General features: G+C 49.1%; 2 protein-coding genes and 1 non-coding gene across 3 annotated transcripts in view; 1 reads left to right on the forward strand and 2 right to left on the reverse strand.

Moving 5' to 3' along the window:
* SUGP2 (SURP and G-patch domain containing 2) overlaps positions 1–170 on the reverse strand; it is a 34,613-nt gene extending 34,443 nt beyond the window's left edge. Inside the window, exon 1 of the mRNA XM_036315543.1 lies at positions 47–170. The gene's annotated coding sequence lies outside the window, so the exon portion shown is untranslated. The remainder of the gene's footprint in view (positions 1–46) is intronic.
* A 35-nt stretch (positions 171–205) lies between these two features.
* ARMC6 (armadillo repeat containing 6) lies at positions 206–19,806 on the forward strand. The gene is made up of 8 exons (XM_036315549.1): positions 206–344; positions 5,957–6,125; positions 7,417–7,499; positions 14,367–14,940; positions 16,451–16,596; positions 17,449–17,580; positions 17,956–18,093; positions 19,083–19,806. Exons 2-8 carry the CDS (start codon positions 5,999–6,001, stop codon positions 19,293–19,295), a joined length of 1,413 nt encoding a protein of 470 aa, XP_036171442.1. The 5' UTR covers positions 206–344; positions 5,957–5,998; the 3' UTR covers positions 19,296–19,806.
* On the reverse strand, positions 3,686–3,792 carry LOC118659371. The gene has a single exon (XR_004968507.1). It is a non-coding gene; the product is annotated as a U6 spliceosomal RNA (small nuclear RNA).
* Positions 19,807–20,571: the final 765 nt, after the last annotated feature.

The following is a 20,571-nucleotide window of genomic DNA, read 5'->3' on the forward strand; positions in this document are numbered from 1 at the left end:
CAAGCGCAGGTGGCCACTGCCGCGCCCTCCCGTACCGGCGCGCTACCTGCTTCTTCAGGGCGGAGGCTCCGAAGGCGAAAAACTTCCTTGCAGGGGGCGCCGATGACGGAGAGCGGCCTGGAAAAAGCGGCCGAGGCACCGCCGCCGCACACCAGTTTGCCTGTTTGGCTTTACTTGCGCTCGCAGTCACCTGGGCCCATCTGGGTGCGGGTCGCTTAGCTGGGAAGGCCGAGGCGAGGCGGCGCCAGTGAGCCTGCGCGCTGACGGCGGCCAGAAGGGGCCAGAGGCGGTGCCGCCGGTGACAGACGCGAGACCCACCTTTCCCACGTGGCCGCGGAGACAGGGTGAGAGACTGCAGCCGCCGGGACCCCTCGCGCGCGGGGCGGGGAGTGGGCGCCGCAGGGTCGGGCTGGTGACGGTGGACAGTCCTTGAGGACTTGGTTTTGGGGAATGACTCTTACAGAAGCCGCCGAGGGACAAAACTGCCCCCTCCCCTGGCCTCCGCGGGTTCAGGCCTGTGCCCTAGACAGTGAGAAAAAGGTGAAGAATAAAACGGATTGGGCCCAGCTTTCATGGAGATTAAGTTTCATTGGGGAGGAGGCTAGACCGTACAAACAAATAAATAAATGAACCGTGTTGCCCTTGATAGAGATAATATTCAAATAATAAAAGAGATGCGAAAGGGGCTGCTAACCAGAGTGATTATGAAGGATGTCCCTTGGATAGCTGGGACGAATGAGAAAGAGGCAGGAAGGCACAGGTGAGGAGGTCTAGGTAGGAAAAGAGCTGGTAAAGACACTGGGTTTTGTTTTCAGGGGGTTGGGACACCACTGCAGGATTTTGATCAGGTAAGAAGGTGGTCTTTGTGGAGATGCTCAGGGTGTGGCTGGGAGGAAGCAGGCCAGGCCACCCATTGGGAAGGATCGTGCCTGAATAAAGGTGGGTGTAAAGGGTGGAGGAAGATGAGGCATCATTCAAAGTCTCTGATGTTTCCATGTACCATGCTCTTGAGCAGAGCCCTGGCTGTCAGATGGGATCTTGCTATTTCTCTTCCTAAAGGGTACCCGAGCCAAGAGGGTTCTTAGCTTCGCACAAGAAATAATTCAGGATACGAGCCAGACAGGAGGTTAGAGTAGAAGCAATTTTGTTGAGCAGAGAGGACAAGCAAGAAGAGCTACTCCACAGGCAGGGTGGTGGATTCTCCTTAAAAGAGAAGGAAGAGAGACCCCTACCTGTCTCCAGAGGTTGAGCTTACTAGTATATGTTTGTAGCTTCTATGGAAAATTATTGGTATGGGGAAATAAAGAGTGGAAAAATGGGATTAACTTTAACCTTTACAAGGTATATTCTGTGGTTTGTTTTTTCTTTTATGGTATGGCTAAATGATAAGGTATGGTTGAGTAGATATTAATCAGTCTTTGCAGGAATATTTTTGTTCCAGAGGCTCTTTGTGGTCTACTTGCACCTCTGGTCAGCCAAGTTCTGTCAAACAACATGTAGGAGGCCCCTGACTTAACTTTGACTTTCGGTAATTTATGTAATTCTCATGTACCTCTCCTATATTAGAAGTTCCTTAGACTAGAGGACCAGGTGAAGGAAAGATGTTAATGGGGCAGGAGAGAGAGCATGATGGCCAGGCCTTTTGTTGCCTGTATGACCTCTGGTGGGTTCTTCCCTCTCTAAGATTCAGATTCCTTGTCTGTAAAGTATGCATTCTTCCTCCACCCACCCACCCCTTTTAAAATTGATTTTAGAGAGAAAGAAAGGAGAGAGAGAAACATCAATTTGTTGTCCCACTTATTTATGCATTAATTGATTGATTCTTGTATGCGCCCTGACTGGGGATCGAACCCCTAATCTCGGAACGATGCTTTAACCAGCTGACCTACCCGGCCAGGGCAGTGTGTATTCCCTTTCTCAACTGTGCCTTTGTGACAGGGTGGCTACTCACCGCAGGGTCTGAAGCATGGCCAGTGTGATGGAAGCAATGCCAAATGGCAGAGCCAGGAGTGGCAGGCACAATCGTGGAAGTTTCTGGTTCCTTGGAGCTGGCCATGGAACACCCCACCATCACTAGCCTGGACTTCCCATTGAGAAACTATCTCAAAACAGAAAAATCCTTATTGTTTTCCTTCATTTTTGACTTTAGCAATGCCTGAACAGACTACTTGTTCTGGGGCGGAAGGAGTGGGGACTGTCTGCAAGGGAGGGAAACAAGGTGGGTTGTTTGATGCCCTTCCACTCCCTACTTCCACAAATAAATTGGCTACATTACCTCTTAGGCAGCAAAGGAAAGGGACTAATAAGTAACATTTATTAAGCTCTTACTCTGTGCCAGATCCTGTTCTAAGTGCTTTTCAAGAACTGATTGAATTTTCTCTATTGCCCTATGAGGTAGATTCTGCATTTATCCCTCTATCACCCATGAGGAAATTGAAGAACGAGTTTAAGTGGAGGGCTTGGAATTTGAGTGCTACCCCCCGCCGGCCCCAGAGCCTGTCCTCCTCCCTGCTGGCGTGTCTGCGCAAACATAGATGGAATATTCACATCTTGTGCCACCTCCGCAAAAAGGAGCATGGGCTACGGTGGCCTGTTTCCACAGAGCCCAATTTGCCCTTGGATTTTTGCCACAATCCAGTACCATTGTCCTACTACCCCTATATCTTTGTCCTCCTAACACACTTTCTGCGTTGTGTGATTCTAGATTGGACCTGTGATCAGAAACAAATTGTTTTAAAAGACGGTATTAAGGCAATCGAGGAATTTGATCAGGGACTGTTAGATCTAGAGCTGTGCTGTTTAATAAGGCAGCCCCGCATCACCTAAGGCTATTTACATTAAAATGAATTACAAGTAAGTAAAGGTACACGTTCAATTTCTCAGTTGCACTAGCTACATTTCAACTGTTCAATCCCACATGGACTGCATAGATATATAACACTCTGTCATTGCACAGAGTTCCACTGGATGCATGGTCAGATTCAGGTCAGGTTTTGGTAGGATGAATTCACAGGTGCATTTCGTCTGGGCAGGAGGTAGGTGGTGTTAGGTTTTTCTTTTGATATGAAATCATACAGTGGACACATATACTGTGCACCTGATGTCAGGTTCCTCATCAGTTTTACACCTGTTTTGCAGCCTTCAGGGATCATTGTCTAGATCTGTTCTGTTTGGTCAATTAGCTGAGATTCAGTTATAAGGCAGAACTTTCCTTCATCCTCTATAACTTGGTACCCAATTGTATGAGGGAAGCAGGATAAATGCTGAATTCTTGCCAGTTTACAGGAGAATGGGTTGGGTTTGTTTTAGTACTATTATGAATGCACAGATTTTGATTTTGCTATCCGTTGGGCTTTTAACATTTTATTATTGTTATTTTTTAATCCTCACCTGAGGAGTGAGGGTATTTTTTCCATTGATTTTTTTATAGAGTGAAAGGGAGGGGATGAGGAGAGAGAGAAAGAGAGAAAGAAAGAGAGAGAGAAACATTTATGTGAGAGAGAGGTACGCACCCTTGACAGGGAATTGAGTCTGAGACCCTCTGGTGAGTAGGCTGATGCTCTAACCATTGCGCACACTGGCCAGGACTTTTTTTTTAATGCTCACTTGTCTCATCTTTAGCTAGTGGGCGCCGCTTAGGGTTTGCTCTCATGTCCTTTGCCATGACTTCTTTATTTTATTTTTTTAAAATATGGAACGCTTGACAAATTTGCGTGTCATCCTTGTGCAGGGGCCATGCTAATCTTCTCTGTATCATTCCAATTTTAGTGTATGTGCTGCTGAAGTGAGCACTGACATGACTTCTTTAGAAGCTTCCTTACATTCTGCTCTCAAAAGATGCTCCTGCTTCCCCTGGCTTATTTCCTGTCCAGAACTGGAATCAGCCATTTCTCCAGGAGTCTTGGTTATGGTAGTTTGAGACCACAGTTGTGTTTGGAGTGCTTATTGCTGCTGTGGTGTCATTTCCTCTAGGCATTTTCTGTTGATATAACTATATAAATGGGGAGGGGTTGTTTACTTAAAAGAATATATAAGTTTGTATTGATACTTCCAGTTCAAATGTAAAAATTCTGAGTTTTTACTTCTTTGATTTTCTTATTTTAGAATCTTTTTTCTTTTTTACTGGCACCTAATGACATAACCCTTATTACTTATTTGCTACACCTACAATAGTTTCATAATAACATTAATAATGTAGATTTTCTTTTGTATTTATATTATCCTTAGCATATATACTAATAAGAATGTACGGTCATATCACTGTGTTTTAAAATCACATGAAGTGGTCTGATCAGCACAATACACTCTTAGATTTGTGGGCTTCATTTTATTCTTGCTTTTTTAGGATTGCTTTTATTTTTATTTTTATTGGTTTATTTCTTTTTCTAACCACATAAAACATTTACATGGGTTCCAAATTCAAACCTGTAAGACAAGGTAAATTCAGAGAGAACAATCCAGCTTCTAGTCCTGTCCTCAGCACCCTTTTCTCTGCCTCTCTTTTCAAGTAAGTATTTCTGTTAGTTTTTTATTTAGTCTTCCTCTTTGTTTATTTACATTATTAATTTTTATTTAAAAATCTTATTATAATAACAGTATATTATTATAAAAATACTAGACGCCCAGTGCATGAAATTGGTGCACTGGTAGGGTCCCTAGTGGCTGCTGGCTGCCAGCTGGGTACTCCCTTCCTTCCCCGCTCCCCCTCGCCCCCCGCTGGGGCCTTCCTCCCTTCCCCCAGCCACCTGCCACCTCCAGGGCCTCCCTCCCTTCCCCTGGCTGGCCCTGCCCCCTGGTCAAACTCCCAGTCGAGGGGACAATTTGCATACTATGCTTTTATTATATAGGATTGCCTTATATGATTATATAAGACATAACTATAATAAAGTAATATATAGTTATACCAGCATATTTTCTAATATATAACATTATAATCTTATATATGATTATATTATTATATATAATTACATATGACAATACTATTTTACTATTTTATATAATATAATCCTTTAATATAATATTATTAAGCTACTATTTTACACTTATTGTTACTATTTTTTATTATAAGGACATGCATTATATTAACATTCCCCCTTTCTTAAAAAAATTTTTTTAATCCATCAAAGTACATGTTTTTATTGATTTTAGAAAGAGCAGAAGGGAGAAGGAGAGAGAGAAACATCGATGGGTTGCCTCCTGTATGTTCCCCAGCATGAAGGCGCTGACCAAGATGGAACCTGCAACCTGGGTACATGCCCTGACGTGGAATCTAACTTGTGACCCTATGGTGCTCAGGACAACACTCCAAATAGCTGAGCCACACTGGCCAGGGCAACATTCCCCCTTTCTTATAAAGTACTAGAGGACCGGTCCACAAAATTCATGCACTGGAGTGGGGTCCCTCAGCCTGGCCTGCGCCCTCTTGCAGTCCAACAGCCCTCAGGGGATGTCTGCCTGCCGGCTTAAGGCGGGCCTAAGTCGGCAGTTGGACATGCCTCTCATAGTCTGGGACCCCTTGCTCCTAACTGCTTGGCTCCTGCTCCTTAGCGCTGCCGTGGATGCAGGAGAGGCTCTTGCCACTGCCACTGCATTCGCCAGCTGTGAGCCTGGCTTCTGGCTGAGCTGTGCTCCCCCTGTGGGAACGCACTGACCACCAGGGGGCAGGTCCTGCATTGAACGTCTGCCCCCTGGTGGTCAGTGCACATCATAGCGACCGGTCATTCTGGTTGTTCCGCTGTAACAGTACTTAGGCTTTTATTATATAGATAGTAATACCTCCCCTATTCTGCACTTTTAGAAGTTCTAGGGGTGTTGAGATATCACCCTATGCTGTGATCCAGGTTGTAAAAATTTTTCCAGATGTACCTATGGCTGCAGCCCCAGTAGATACTCCTTAAATGGTGGCCAGGTTCCCAACTGCCCTCAAAGAAGCTTTCTTCTCACCTTAACTTCTCAGCTCAGGATCATCTGTTGGGTGCCTACAGCCCATGAGGAAGGGATGAAGATGGCCACCAAGCGCATCACCCAGGAGACCTTTGATGCAGCTGTTCGTGAGAACATCGAGGAGTTTGAGATGGGGCCAGAGGAAGCAGTGACAGAGGCTGTGGAGCAGTTTGAATCACAAGGTAGGGTGGGATGGCTCAGTCACAACACTGATCCAGCTCTTTGCCTGACAGTCCCCTCTGGTCCACTGCTCTTAATGTGTGAGAGTGCTGTCCTGCTGTGGCCCCACCTCACCTGACATGGCAGTCCTGGGCTGTGTACTCTCTCCATTTTCTGACCTGGGCAGGCTGGCTACCTGCTCTCACCTGGCACCTACCCTCTACTTGCCTGGGCCTTTCCCAGACATCTGCAGGGCTGGATACTTCAAGGTGGGTCTCATTTAAATTGTCACTTGAGTGAAGAGACTTTTCCTGACCAGGTCCCAAGAAATGGCCACCTGCCTCCCCACATCCTGGCTTGAGCTCAAGAAGGCATAAGTGGGTGTCAGTCACTTACCTGTAGAAATAGGTGTCATGCTCAAACCAGGCCACAGAGGGGAGTGGTTTCAAGAAGAGTTGTTTGGCCCAGACTTAGCAGCCATGTCCATATGGAGGTGCGAGGTGAAGGGGGTGGGTCTTTACTCCTCAGCCCTGTCCAGCCAATGGGAGAACAGTAGTGAGGCTGCATGCCATCACTGCAGCGAGAGGCACATTCTACCTGGTGGGCTAAGAGGGAAGGGGATCCCACAGCCTTCTCCCTTGGGACTCCTATTATTCCTCACCCTGGCTATATCCCTGCTCTCACTGGAAGGATACTTATGGGTAGTCCTCCAGCCATTATCCAGTGACTATATCCCACTCTGTGCCCAGGACACCAGCCTCTGACCTCTGAGGCTGAATACCTGGTCTCCCTTGCTCTCTGGCATCTCACTGGGTTTGGCCAATGGGAAGTCCAACTTTTAATCTGAAGTGATAGAGCCGGCGTTCATTTTCCAGCTCCCTGACTCACCCTTTGTCAAATGACCCTTGCCCCCCACTGTGGCCTGTCCTGGGGTGGGAGAGCTCCCTACAGTGGCTTACAGGTTCTCCAACCTCCCAGCCACACCACTACAAACAACCCGTTTTGTTTAATATTTTTTAAAATTGATTTCAGAGAGGATGGGAGAGGGAGAGAGAGATAGAAACATCAATGATAAGAAAGAATCATTGATGGGCTGCCTCGCACACTGGGAATTGAGTGCCCAGGCATGCGCCCTGATTGGGAATTGAACCTTCTGGTTCATAGGTTGATGCTCTACCACTGAGCAACACCTGGCTGGGCCAAACAACTCCCAGAAGTTCTCCTGAGTGGGGGGGACCAACAGAAGGGACATGATGTGTGATCCTGGCAGGCCCATCGGGATGATGGCTGTCACTTGTTTCCTCACTTCTGCAGGGGTCGAACTGAGCAACATTATAAAGATGGCACCCAAAGTCTCTGCAGATGGACTTCAGGAGCCTATACACGACATCCTGCAGGTAGGAGGGAGTGGCCCATGTGGGCAGGGCTGACCTTACATGCCTGTTCCCATACACGTCACCTTGTAATAGTCTGTCAGAAGCACTTTTTCCCTGGTTTCCACTCAGAACATATAGGCTCTGAAGGTCAGGGAATGCCCAGCGTTTGCAGGTGGGCCTGAGTTTGCATCTAGGGCTCCCTGAGTCCATGTCTGAGGGCCTCTTGGGGGTGGAGGGCACCATGGAGGAGCCTCTTTTTAGCTTTCCAACCACCAAGTTTGCTCAGAGAGAGTGGGATCATAGTAAGGCTGTTATCTATGACTATTTACCAGAACATTACAGCCTTTCCCCTTAGCACTAAAACTGGCCTGTAGAGTAGGCGGTATTGTTCCTGAATTACTGACTGGGAAATGGAGACTCAGCCTGCCCCGGCTCTCCAGCAACCCAAACAAGAAAGGTATAGCTTACAGTGGTTAAGTCTTTTCCTTAAGGTCATCCATCAAACAGTAGTAAGCTGTTGTAAAACAACAGAAGGTTCTAGTGTTTATTGAGAACAGGGTGTGGACTCAGTTCTGTGCAAGGTGCTTTCTTTGTGCTATCTCAGTTATTCTCCCAAAGACACCTGTAAGGTTGGGATTATTATTTCTATTTTTCAGATGGTGAAATTGAGATCCAAAGAGAGTAAAATGACTCTCCTGGCAGCAAGGGAGTGTAGTGATAAAAGAAGAAGTTGGAGGAGCAGCCCTGGGTGTGATCCCAGCTCTGACTAGGGCAAGGTGCTTATTATTTCTCCCTTCCTCAGAGTCCTCACCATCTCCTGCCTTATAGAGGTTATGTGAAAATCATCTTGTTTTCTTTTGACTTTGCTAGTAAGGATGAGTGTATTTTAAAATGAGCTTGTCTTCTGGCAGTTTTTCTATTTGGTGGTTTATCATTTTTTCTTACTGATTTGTAGATGCCCTTTCTATATGAAGGATCTCAGTATCAGTGATCTCTAGCAGTCATCGAGTACTTTTGAAGTGCTCAGCATTGTGCTAAATGGTTAAAACTCAATCTGTGATTAGCCCATTTTGTTGATCAGGAATATGAGGCTTCCCAAGAATAAATGACTCACCTATGGTCACAGCCATTGAGGAGCTGAGCTGGGACCCAGACCCAGGTCCTTCTCCTGGGGAAGCCAAGCTCAGAGAATGGCTTGGAGGTCTACTACTAGCAGTGTAGGAAACTAGTTTGTTTGTAGCCTTTGCTCTTTTATTATTCTTAATTTCAGTTTTAAAGTTTTATTCTTCATTACAGAAGAAGAATGTGAATATGTTCTTGGCATAAAAAAGTCAAGCAACTCTAGCTGGTTTGGCTCAGTGGATAGAGCGTCGGCTTGTAGACTGAAGGGTCCCAGGTTCGATTCTGGTCAAGGGCACATGCCTGGGTTGCGGGCTCGATCTCCAGTGTGAGGCGTACAGGAGGCAGCCGATCAATGATTCTCTCATCGCTGATGTTTCTATCTCTCCCTCCCTCTCTGAAATCAATAAACAAATATAAAAAATTCAAGCAATACTCAAGCATTTATAGTAAAATCTGAAAGTCCCTGTCCTATACATCCTACCAGCTTCCTTCTCACCCTTTCCTGTGAGTGGTGCCACACACATTGGGGTTCGAATCTCCTAGCCTTGTTCTCACCTTGCAACTTAACCAAACCCTTCTCACATACCATGGCACCATTGAGCTCTGCTTGTGTGTTGTGGTTCTGATGCATGAAAAATGCTTGACTTTATGCTCTGTGAAATAAGCCAGACACAAAAGGACAAATACTGCAAAATTCACTTACATGAAGTTCCACAAGTAGTCAAATTCATAGAGACAGAAAGTAGAATGGTGGGTGCCAATCGCCATGGCTAGCGGAGGTGAGTATGGGGAGTTAGTGTTTAAGGGAGACCGTTTCAGTTCGGGAAGATAATTTCTGGACATGGATGGTGGTGATGTCTGCCCAATGATGTGAATGTACTTAATGCCACTCAACTGTGTAATAAGAAATGGTTAAGATGGTAGATTTTATGTATATTTTACTACAAAAAAACAAAAACTGAGGTTGTGGCATTTAGCAGGAACCCTACAAGAAACTTGAAAAGCATATGACACAAGTGCCATTGAGAACACATAATACTAGTATTGCAATTATTCTATATTTAGTCAGAGAAGAGAGGAAAAGAAAATGCCTGTTAGCTCTGTGGCAGGGAGGGCTCGTCAAAGAAACAGTGGCCTCTGCCAGCACTTCTGTCTGGGGGTAGCTGCCCCTCCAGCTCTTGCCCTGATTCCAGACAAGTTAGTTCCTCCCTGTATGTCCCTGGTTTCTTTCAAGCTGCTACCCTGTGTGGGGTCCCTTTAAGAGGAACTGCCTAGGTCTACAGCAACCTCCATGTAACTCAGCTACAATCCCTGCTGGTTTAAAATTTTTATTTATTTATTTATTGATTGATTGATTGATTTATTGATTGTTGATTTCAGAGAGGAAAGGAGAGGGAAGGAGAGATAGAAACATCAATGAGAGAGAATCATTGATCGGATGCCTCCTGTACATCCCTGACTGGGGATGGAGCCTGTAACCCGGACATATGCCCTGATCGGAATCAAACCATGACCTCCTGGTTCATAGGCAGACACTCAACCACTGAGCCACACCAGACAGGCCCTGCTGGTTTTGACAGCCCCAAAATATGGGGATTTCTCTTCATAGCACTGGAACCCTGGCCTGGGGGGCCTGGTGTGAGGTTGAGACCCCTCGCTCCAATAGGGAAAGCTCCACAGCCAAGATAATCCCTTCCAATTTTAAACCACTACACGTGGGTGTGGGGCCAGCTGGTTCCCCACCTGTGCCCCACATGTCCACCCCACATCTCTGCCCCTCCTACCAATCTTGATGTGGCTTCTTTTTTTTTTTTTAATTTTATTTTATTGTTTAAACTATTACAAATAGTAGTACATATGTCTCCTTTTTTTCCCCCATTGACCTCCCCCCGGCCTCCCTTAGCCCCCAGCACATGCCCTCACCTCCTCCCCCTCCAGTGTCTTGAGTCCATTGGTTATGCTTATATGCATGCATACAAGTCCTTCAGTTGATCTCTTACCCCCGCCACCAACCCTCTCCTGCCTTCCTGCTGTAGTTTGACAGTCTGTTCGATGCTTCTTTATATCTGTTTTTGTTCATCAGTTTATAATGTTCTTTATATTCCACAAATGAGTGAGATCATGTGGTATTTATCTTTCTGGCTTCTTCTTTAATTCCCTAGTTGTAGAACTTCCATTCAGCCAGATTTCAGGCAGTTCTGAATATACTAGTAGTTGTTCTGTAGTTGTAATTTTGACGTGGTGTGGGAGGAGGCAAGTACCACGTTTACCTACACTGCCATCTTGACTAGAACCTAAAAATACTGTTTTTAAATATGTTTTTTATTGATTTTAGAGAGAGTGGAAGGGAGAAGGAGAGAGAGAGAAAGAGAGAGAGCAAGAAATATCTATAAGCTGTCTCCTGCATGCCACCTACTGGGGATCAAGCTCTTAATCCAGTCCTGTGCCCTGACTGAGAATCTAACTGGTGACTTTTTGTTGCTTGAGACGACTCTCAACCAACAGAGCTAGCTGAGGCTCTTTAAAAAATATTTTTATTGATTTTTGGTGGAGAGAGGGAGTCAGGGAGTGGGAAAAAGAGAAAAAAAAATCCATGCGAGAGCGTAGCATTGATGAGCTGGGTCCTGCATGCCCATACCAGGGATCGAGCCTACAACCCAGGCATGTGCCTTGACCCAGAGTCATACCGGCAACCCTATGGTGCAGGTGATGACGCCCAACTAACTGAGCCACACCGGCCAGGGCTGTACCACAGCCCTTTTTAAAAATATCCTATCTAATAAAGAGGCAATATGCAAATTGACCATCACTCCAACACACAAGATGGCCACCCCCATGTGGTCAAAATGGCTGCCCCCATGTGGACACAAGATGGCTGGCAGGGGAGGGCAGTTGGGCGTGACTGGGCCTGCAGGGGAGGGCAGTTGTGGGCGATCAGGCCAGCACAGGAGGGCAGTTAGGGGTGACCGGGCCTGCAGGGGAGGGCAGGTGGGAGGGACCAGGCCTGTAGGGGAGAGAGGGCAGTTGGGGGTGACCAAGCCTTCAGGGGAGAGCATTTGGGGGGGACCAGGCCTGCAGGGGAGGGCAGTTAGGGGCAATCGGGCCGGCAGGGGAGCAGTTAGGCATCGATCAAGCTGGCAGGGGAGGGGTTAGGGGGTGATCAGGCTGCCAGGCAGAAGTGGTTAGGGGCAATCAGGCAGGCAGGCAAATGAGCGGTTGGGAGCCAGCAGTCCTGGATTGTGAGTGATGTCTGACTTCCCGTTTAGGCCCAATCCCAGTCGGACATTCCTCGAGGGGTCCCAGATTGGAGAGGGTACAGGCTGGGCTGAGTGACACCCCCTGCCCGTGCATGAATTTCGTGCACCGGGCCTCTAGTGCAGTGATGGCGAACCTTTTGAGCTTGGCGTGTCAGCATTTTGAAAAACCCTAACTTAACTCTGGTGCCGTGTCACATATAGAAATTTTTTGATATTTGCAACCATAGTAAAACAAAGACATATATTTTTTTTTAAATATATTTTATTGAGTTTTTACAGAGAGGGAAGGAGAGAGATAGAGAGTTAGAAACATCGATGAGAGAGAAACATCGATCAGCTGCCTCCTGCACACTCCCCACTGGGGATGTGCCCGCAACCAAGGTACATGCCCTTGACCGGAATCGAACCCGGGACCCCTCAGTCCGCAGGCCGACGCTCTATCCACTGAGCCAAACCGGTTTTGGCCAAAGACATATTTTTTATATTTATTTTATACTAGAGGCCCGGTGCACAAAAATTTGTGCACTGGGTGGGGGGGGGGGACCCACAGCCCGGCCTATGCCTTCTTGCAGTGTGGGACCCCTCGGAGGCTGTGCACTCCAATGGGGACCCTCACTTCATGGAGGTTTGGCCAGCCTGGGTGAGGGGCTGATGGCTGTTTTCAGGCTGGTCACACCCCCTTTAGGGTGGGGGGCCCCCACTGGGGTGCCTGGCCAGTCTGGGTGAGGGGCTGAGGGCCGTTTTCAGGCTGGCCAAGCACCCTGGCAATGTAAGCTCCCAGCCTCTCCTTTTTTTCCTTTTGTTTTTTATTCTGGGATTTATTTACCTTCTATAATTGAAACTTTGTTGCCTTTAGCTGAGGCCTGCAGAAAGCTTGGCTTCCTCCATCGCCAGGGGCAACCCACTCCTGCTCACTCCAGCTCTGTGGCCATGGCTGGCTGAAAGCAGGTATCTGGGGTTTGTTTATGTTCTATAATTGAAACTTTGTTGCTTTCAGTGGAGCTCGGAGCCAGGCCACGGCAGGCGGGGAAGCTTGGCTTCCTCCATCACTGCAGCAAGCCTCCAGCTCGCTCCAGCTCCGTGGCTGCTGGCCGCCATCTTGGTCGGGTTAATTTGCATATAGTCGCTCTGATTGGCTGGTGGGTGTGGCTTAAGGTGTAGTGAAAGTACAGTCAATTTGCATGTTTGTCTTTTATTAGTATAGGATATTTAAATGCCATTTAACAAAGAAAAATCAACCAAAAATATGAGTTCGCGTGTCACCTCTGACACGTGTCATAGGTTCGCCATCACTGCTTTAGTGTGTGTGTGTGTGTGTCTGTGTGTATTTTTTTTTCTTGATTTCAGAGAAGAAAGGAGAGGGAGAAAGAGAGACATCAATGATGAGAGAGAATCATTGATTGGCTGCCTCCTGCATGCCCCCTACTGGGGACTGAGGCTACAACCTGGGCATGTGCCCTGACTGGGAATCAAACTGTGACCTCTTGGTTCATAGGTCAACCCTCAACCACTGAGCCACACCGACCAGGTTGTACCACAGCTTTTTTATCCACTCATTTACTGATTGGCACGTGGGCTACTTCCAAATCTTGGCTGTTGTAAATAATGTTACATTGAACATGAGGGTCCATATATTCTTTCCAATTATTGTTTCAGGTTTCTTTAGGTAAATTCCCAGAAGTGTTATTGCTAGGTCATAAGGCAGTTCTATTTTTTATTTTTTTGAGGTAACTCCATACTGCTTTTCACAGTGCTCCACCAGTCTGCATTCCCACCAACAGTGCACAAGGGTTCCCTTTTCTCCACATCCTCACCAACACTTGTTTGTTGATTTATTGATGACAGCCATTTTGACAGGCGTGTATGGGTTTGTCTTAAGGCTCCTGTTCAGGCAGGCACTGAGGTCATAGAGTTGAATTGCAGCTAGATTGTCTGTCCTGTTCAGATTGTTTTCTTTCATTATTATTTCCCCCAGGTGCTTAGAGTTGAATTTGAGTGAATCAGCTGTGTGTACAGTATGGTTTTATTTGGCAGATGCTCAGTAAATATTTGTGGAGTAAATGAGAGAGAGCAGGCCTAGCGAAGGTGGCTTTCACCTTTTTTGGAGAGCTGGCCATTGGAGGATATATCAGTTAGTTATGGCTGCATAAGAAGCAACCCCAATGAACAGCCATTTCATTGTTTCTTATGATTCTACTGGGTTGACTGAGTTCAGTTGGACAGTTTGTTTTGCTTGGGACCTCACATGCAGTGGCAGCCAGGGCTGGGATGTTTAAAACATCTGCACTTGTATGTGTGGCTCCTTGGCAAGGACACTGAGAGGCCTGAACCTTGACTTCTATGTGGCCTATGAAACTCAAGGCTCCTAAAAGCACAGGCATAGAAGCTGACTTGGCTGGCACTGGCCCCACAGAACTTCCAGTGTAGGCCCAGACCTCAGGGGTACAGCACTGTCACTATGGCCCTCCTTGGGCTGAGATGACACTGAGGTTTCTCCCATGTTTTCTAGATCCTGGAAGACCTGCAGGAGTCCGTGGCCTGCTATTACCCCCAGGAGGTGTCAGCACAACTTACCCGCTTTTGTGAGCAATGCAAGCAGCACAAGGCCTGCCGCTTTCTGGCAGCTCAGAAGGGTGCCTACCCCATTCTACTTGCTGCCTGGAAGCTGGCTGCAGCGGGTGACCAGGGACTTCTGCTCCAGGCCCTCAATGCCCTATCAGCACTGATCAATGGCCAGCCCGACCTCTTGGACACCCAGGGCCTAAAGCTGCTGGTGACCACTCTGGACCAGAATGCCGATGCAGCTGATCTGATTTGCTCTGGGATCCGCTGCATACGCCATGCCTGCCTGAAACATGAGCAGAATCGGCAGAGTCTGGTGAAGGCTGGTGTGCTGCCCCTATTAACTGGTGCCATCGTCAGGCACAGCCGCTGTGCCGATGTGGTCAGGGAGGCCTCTTGGGCCCTCCGCATCATGACTTTTGATGATGACATTCGTGTGCCCTTCGGCAATGCCCACGACCACGCAAAGCTGATCGTGCAGGAGAACGGAGGCTTGAAGGTGCTCATCGAGGCTGCCAAAGGTAGGAACAGGTGTGGTAAGAGTTAGAGTCAGGGCCTAGAGCTACTTCAGGCATAGGCATGGCTGGCTCTAGGCTCCACTTGCCTCCCTTGGCTTCATCCTACCTGCATGGTAGCCCTTATGGAGCAGTATCCTGACTCCTACTTGGTCTAGGAGAGCCAGCACTCATTGGCCAGGACCAAGTCCTGTGGACATATCTAAAGCCATTTGGGGAGGGGACTCAGCTCTGTCCAACGAGATTGAGAGTGGGGAAGAGCTCCCCAAAGGGAAAACAAGGATGTTTCCCAAAGATGGGGGAAGTATTGCTGGCATTCACTATGGCTGGTCCCAGGTAGCACTTCACACTTTGGTTCACACTTGGCCACAAATTCTTGTGCACATATGTGTTCCTGACTCCAGGGTAACCATGAGCCCGTCATGGGAGCTTGTAACACTGACATTCAGATCTCAAAGCACCAGCTCCCATCCACTGCATCCACCAAAAAAGGCCTGACAGGTCTGGTCTGGTGTACTGAAGGTGCTAGAAGAATGAGTTCCCTTTCCCCACCGGCTCTTGCCTTGTCTGCCAGAGAGATGGGCCTCCCTCAGTCTCCCCTCCAAACCCTTGGAGGGAGTGGAAACAGATCTTGATCATCTTGGAAGTCAGGCTGCTTTTCTGAGGGATCATTTGCATTTTCTTGTTTATTTACAGGAGCTCATTTTTGTCAGGGTTCTACCAGAGAGACATAACCAGTAGGATATGTGGGTATAAAGAGTTATTGCAAGGAGTTGGCTAATGTGGGGTTTTCAAGTCAAATCCTTGGATCAGGAACTGACACCACACTCCACAGGGGTGCTTTTTCCTCCTCAGGAAGACCTCAGTTTCTCTGGTAAGGTCTTCAACTGATTAGACCATCCAGGGTCCACTCCTTCACTTAAAGGCAGATGGGTAGCACCATGTCTAGAGAACACCTTCATGGCACATCAGATTAGTGCCCATGGAGTCACTGGGGCACACGAACTGACTATTACATTAACTCTGCATAGATTATGGCTCTCCACCCCTTCCCCAGGAGAGGCAGTGCAGTCTCCTCCCTGTGCCTCTGAGCTTGGTCTTCACAACTGTTCAGTTCTGCCCTGTCAACTCTGTATGTCTCTATGGTTTCTGGGTTTCCTGTTATACTTAGAAAGGTCATTCCCACCCCAAAATCATAAAAATAGCCTTGGATGTTTTATTATGGCATTGTTATGATTTTCTTTTTTTAGGTATTACCATCAGTTGGTCTGGTATTCAGCTGGGGCATGGTGAAGAGGTGGGGGGAGCAGGGCATCCAGTGTCTTCCTCAATTGCCAGCAGGGGGCACTGCAGGTCCATACTGCCCATGGTGTTCACTGGGGCTCTCCTGGTTTAGGAAGCCACCTTGCCAGGCAGAGGGTGGAGCAGGATTCGAACCAGGACTGCTGGCTCGGAGCTGTGGCTGGTCCTCTGCTCCTTCCTCATCCCCACAGTTCCTCTGCCTCCCTCTCTGCAGCGTTCCCTGACAACCCCAGCGTCCTGAGTGAGCTCTGCAGCACTTTGTCCCACCTGACTGTTCGCAACGAGTTCTGTCAAGAGGTCGTAGACCTGGGGGGCCTTGGCATCCTGGTGGCCCTATTGGCCAACTGCAACAACCATCAGGTGGGCATCCAGAGCTGTCTTAAAGTGCAACGTCCCCTCACCCTGATTTCAACTTGACATTTTTCTCCTTGCCTGGGAAAGTCTCCAGCCTCTCAGGGAACTTGTCCCTTTGGCCAGCCATACAAGCCTGTGTGAGGACACGCCTGGCCCGTGTGCTGATTCCAAAACCAAATGTGTTTCTACTCCTCATTGACCCATAGGTGGGAACTAAAGTTTTGAGGCAGACAAACCCATCCCACTCTTTCTTACTGTTCTCTAGTATCTTTATATTTTCTTCCAGGAGTAGGAGGGACAGGAGTGGGTGTCGCCAGGGCTAACCCAGACCTCAGCTCAGCTGTGTGATGCTTGAATGAGGCCTACCCCTCACTTCCTGGGCTTTTCTCTCTGTATAACAACAGGTCAAGCACCCCTGACCCTCATTAATTCATGTAACAGTGACTTATCAACCCCCTCACCACATGTCCAGCCTAAGGCTAGGGATCCTGACCCGGCCAGTGACAGCAGCCGGTCAAGTCAATCACTGCCCACCCTGGGCCTGCAGCCAAGGCCAAGGAGACCTGGTATTCTGATTGCTGACCTGAGCCAATGCTTCCTCTGTGGGGATGGGGGAAAAGTCATTGGAACAACAAGGTCTACTTCCCCTGCCTTCTCTATACACTGAATAGTAACCCAGCTGTCACGTGCCGCCTTTGTGCCCCAGGGCAGCACTAGCTGTTGTTCAGACTGCTGAACAGCCCAAACCTACCCTCGAGACCCCCTCCCACAATACAGCAACTTAGCAGTTAGCACCTGGTGCAGCGGGGAAGGGGGCTGGCTGCACCAGGGTGTGACCCCCTTGTGCTCTCCATATAGGACCTTGTGAAGCAAGTGCTGAGTGCCCTGAGGGCCATTGCAGGCAATGATGATGTGAAGGATGCCATTGTCCGTGCAGGTGGGACAGAGTCCATTGTGGCTGCCATGACCCGGCACCTGGCCAGCCCCCAGGTACCTCCAAGGGGCTTATGAGATGGGGCAGTGGATCTGGAATCCCAGCTTAGTCACTATATCTGTGTGATGCTCTTTCCATTTCCTCAACTAGAGATGAGGGAGGGGTAGGGGCAGGGAGAATGGGGGTGGGCAAGGGGTGGGATCAGGCAAGGTTAGGGTGAAGGGGGGCCTGGTGAGTGAGAGCCAGGGTAAGCAGAGCGGGAAGTGGGACAGAAGAGCTTGGTTGATGTTTTTGTCACCCTGATACTGTTCCTGCTATTGCTGGTCCGGTACACACCTAAACTGATAGTGATCTGTTCAAGTGGGGTCTTGGGACACTCACCTGGGGGTCTGTTGGCCTGGTCTCAGCCATTCCTGTGACCCATCCTGCAGGTATGCGAGCAGAGCTGTGCAGCCCTGTGTGTCCTGGCCCTGCGCAAGCCCGAGAACAGCCGGATTATTGTAGAGGGCGGTGGTGCTTTGGCTGCACTGGAGGCGATGAAGGCACACCCGAAGGAGGCTGGTGTGCAGGTGGGTAAGGAAGTAGGAGAGGCAGAAGCCCACATGCAGAAGGGGGGCCAGACAGGCCCTCCTAGTCCCTGTCCCTGTCCCCATTCCCATCATGGCCCAAGCCTTATAGGTTCCTATTCCTTCCCAGCTCCTAGAGTTCTGCAGCTACATGCCATCCTCCAGAGTATACTGTCCCTGCTCCTTTATTCTGTGTTTGATATTTTCTTTTAGGCTCTTTGTAGGAATCTGGGGAGGAGGAAGGAATGGGGGAGAGCAGATGGGGCTCTGCTTGGATTTGGGATGCTTCTGCCCGCCTCACTGGGGAGTCTTCAGGGCTGAACTATACACGGAGCTATGCGTACACTGTGGCCTGAAACCCACGCTTCTTCTTGCAGTCCCCGGTTCTCCCACCTCTCACATGCACCCCAGCACTGGGGCCTCATGATCCTTAGATGCCCCAGGCTGTGGTTCCTATAGGGCCTTGCTCTCCTGGCCCTTCCAGGACATCATGCCCTTGGCTGGCCCATTACCTTGTCCTTTTCTGACCACCCTGGCCAGAAGTCCCCACACTTCACCTACTCATCCACTGGTGGTGGAAGCCTTGTTGGGGTGCTTCTAGGTACCCACACATGGCAGATATGCAGGGTATACTGAAGGAGTACCAATGTAATTGACAGATGGGCTCTGTGCACACCCCTTCTTTCCTCTCTCTTGCTGCCCTCTTCCTTTGGGGGCCCTGCCAGACTCTCTGTGAGACTAAAGATCCATACCTAAGTGATCAGCCCCACCTGCTGAACCTTTGGGCACCCTGGGAAATAGATTAGCTTTGCCTTGGGCTGTGGAGAAGATGAAGTGAAGGGATGCATCTGGCCTGATGAGTCATAGCATAGCACCCATCGAATAATGGCTATGGTCATCATTGTGTTATGAGGATAACCCCAAGGTCAGAGTGGATCCTACCTTGGGACTTTTAGCACCAGCCTACAGCCTTCATCTTCTCTCCCTTCTAGAAACAGGCCTGCATGCTGATCCGAAACCTAGTGGCCCGCAGCCAGGCCTTCTCACAGCTCATCCTGGACCTGGGGGCTGAAGCACTCATTGTGCAGGCCCGTGCTGCTCACCAAGATTGTGAGGACGTGGCCAAGGCAGCCCTGCGGGACCTGGGGTGCCATGTAGAGCTCCGAGAGCTGTGGACCGGCCAGAAGGGCAACCTGGCACCTTGACCCAGCCTCCTAGATTGCGACTCTGGGTGAGTCGTGTGACTCAGGAAATGGGGAGATCCATGTCCAGCTACTCTGCCTCCCAGATTCCTCCCCCAACTCAGTGAGACCTGTTTTCTGATGGGTACCAGGTACAAGCTTGGGGGTAGAAAGGGAGCACTGGTAAGGCATCTACACTGGGTCTTGTGCTCCCATCACCAGCCAACAGTGTTAGTATTACCCATCTTGGCCCCTCCCCCAGGCCCTTTCCTACCAGAAGGACCTTCTCAGCATTGCTTGGGTGAAGGGCTATCTGAAATTTGGCAGACACACTGGCCAGTCTCAGAGTGGGGCAGGGATCTCGCTTCTGCCTATTCAAGTCCATTCTTGCTTTGCTCCTGTTTTTCTCACCTGTAAATGGGTCGAAGATACCTTGCCTTTCCTGGCCAGAGGGCAGGGACTGAGGCTGGTCCATCTCTGGGGCCCCAGGCCAGCCATTTCTGTGTGGTAATAAAAAGACCTTGCTTGCCCTGGACTGTGTTTCTCAGTTGGATGAGTGTTGTTTCATAAACCAAAAGGTTGCTGGTTCAATTTCCTGCCCAGTAGGGGTATGTAATAGGCAGCCAATTGATGTGTCTTTCATTGGTAATGTTTCACTCTCTCTCTCTCTCCTTTCCTCTCTCTCTCAATAATAATAATAGTAAATACATACATATATATATATATATATATACACATATATATACACACACACACACTAGAGGCCCGGTGCACAAAAATTTGTGCACTCGGCGGGGAAGGGGGGTGTCCCTCAGCCCCACTTGTGCCCTCTCACAGTCTGGGACCCCTCGGGAGATAACGACCTGCTGGCTTAGGCCCACTCCTGGGTGGCAGAGGGCAGGCCCAATCCCTAGGTGCCTGCCCCACAGCCCCTGTTCGGGCTCAGAGCAGGGCTGATTGGGGAGTTGGGGCGCTGCCCCCTGTCATGCACAGAGCAGGGCAGATTGGGAGGTTGCGATGCCACCCCCAGTCACTCTCAGGGTAGGGCCGATTGGGGGGTTGGGGTGCCGCCCCCTGTCACACTCAAGGCAGGGTCGATGGGGAGGTTGCGGTGCCACCCCCGTCACGCACAGAGCAGGGCCAATCAGGGGGTTGGGGCGCTGCCCCCTGTCACGCACAAAGCAGGGCTGATCAGGGGGCTGGGGAGCTCCCCCCTGTCACGCACAGAACAGGGTCAATCAGGGGGTTGGGGAGCTCCCCCCTGTCACACACAGCCCTCGCTGCTCCACTGATCCCGGTG

This window comes from Myotis myotis, unplaced genomic scaffold (assembly GCF_014108235.1).
Source record: "Myotis myotis isolate mMyoMyo1 unplaced genomic scaffold, mMyoMyo1.p scaffold_m19_p_6, whole genome shotgun sequence".
Classification (NCBI taxonomy): domain Eukaryota; kingdom Metazoa; phylum Chordata; class Mammalia; order Chiroptera; family Vespertilionidae; genus Myotis; species Myotis myotis.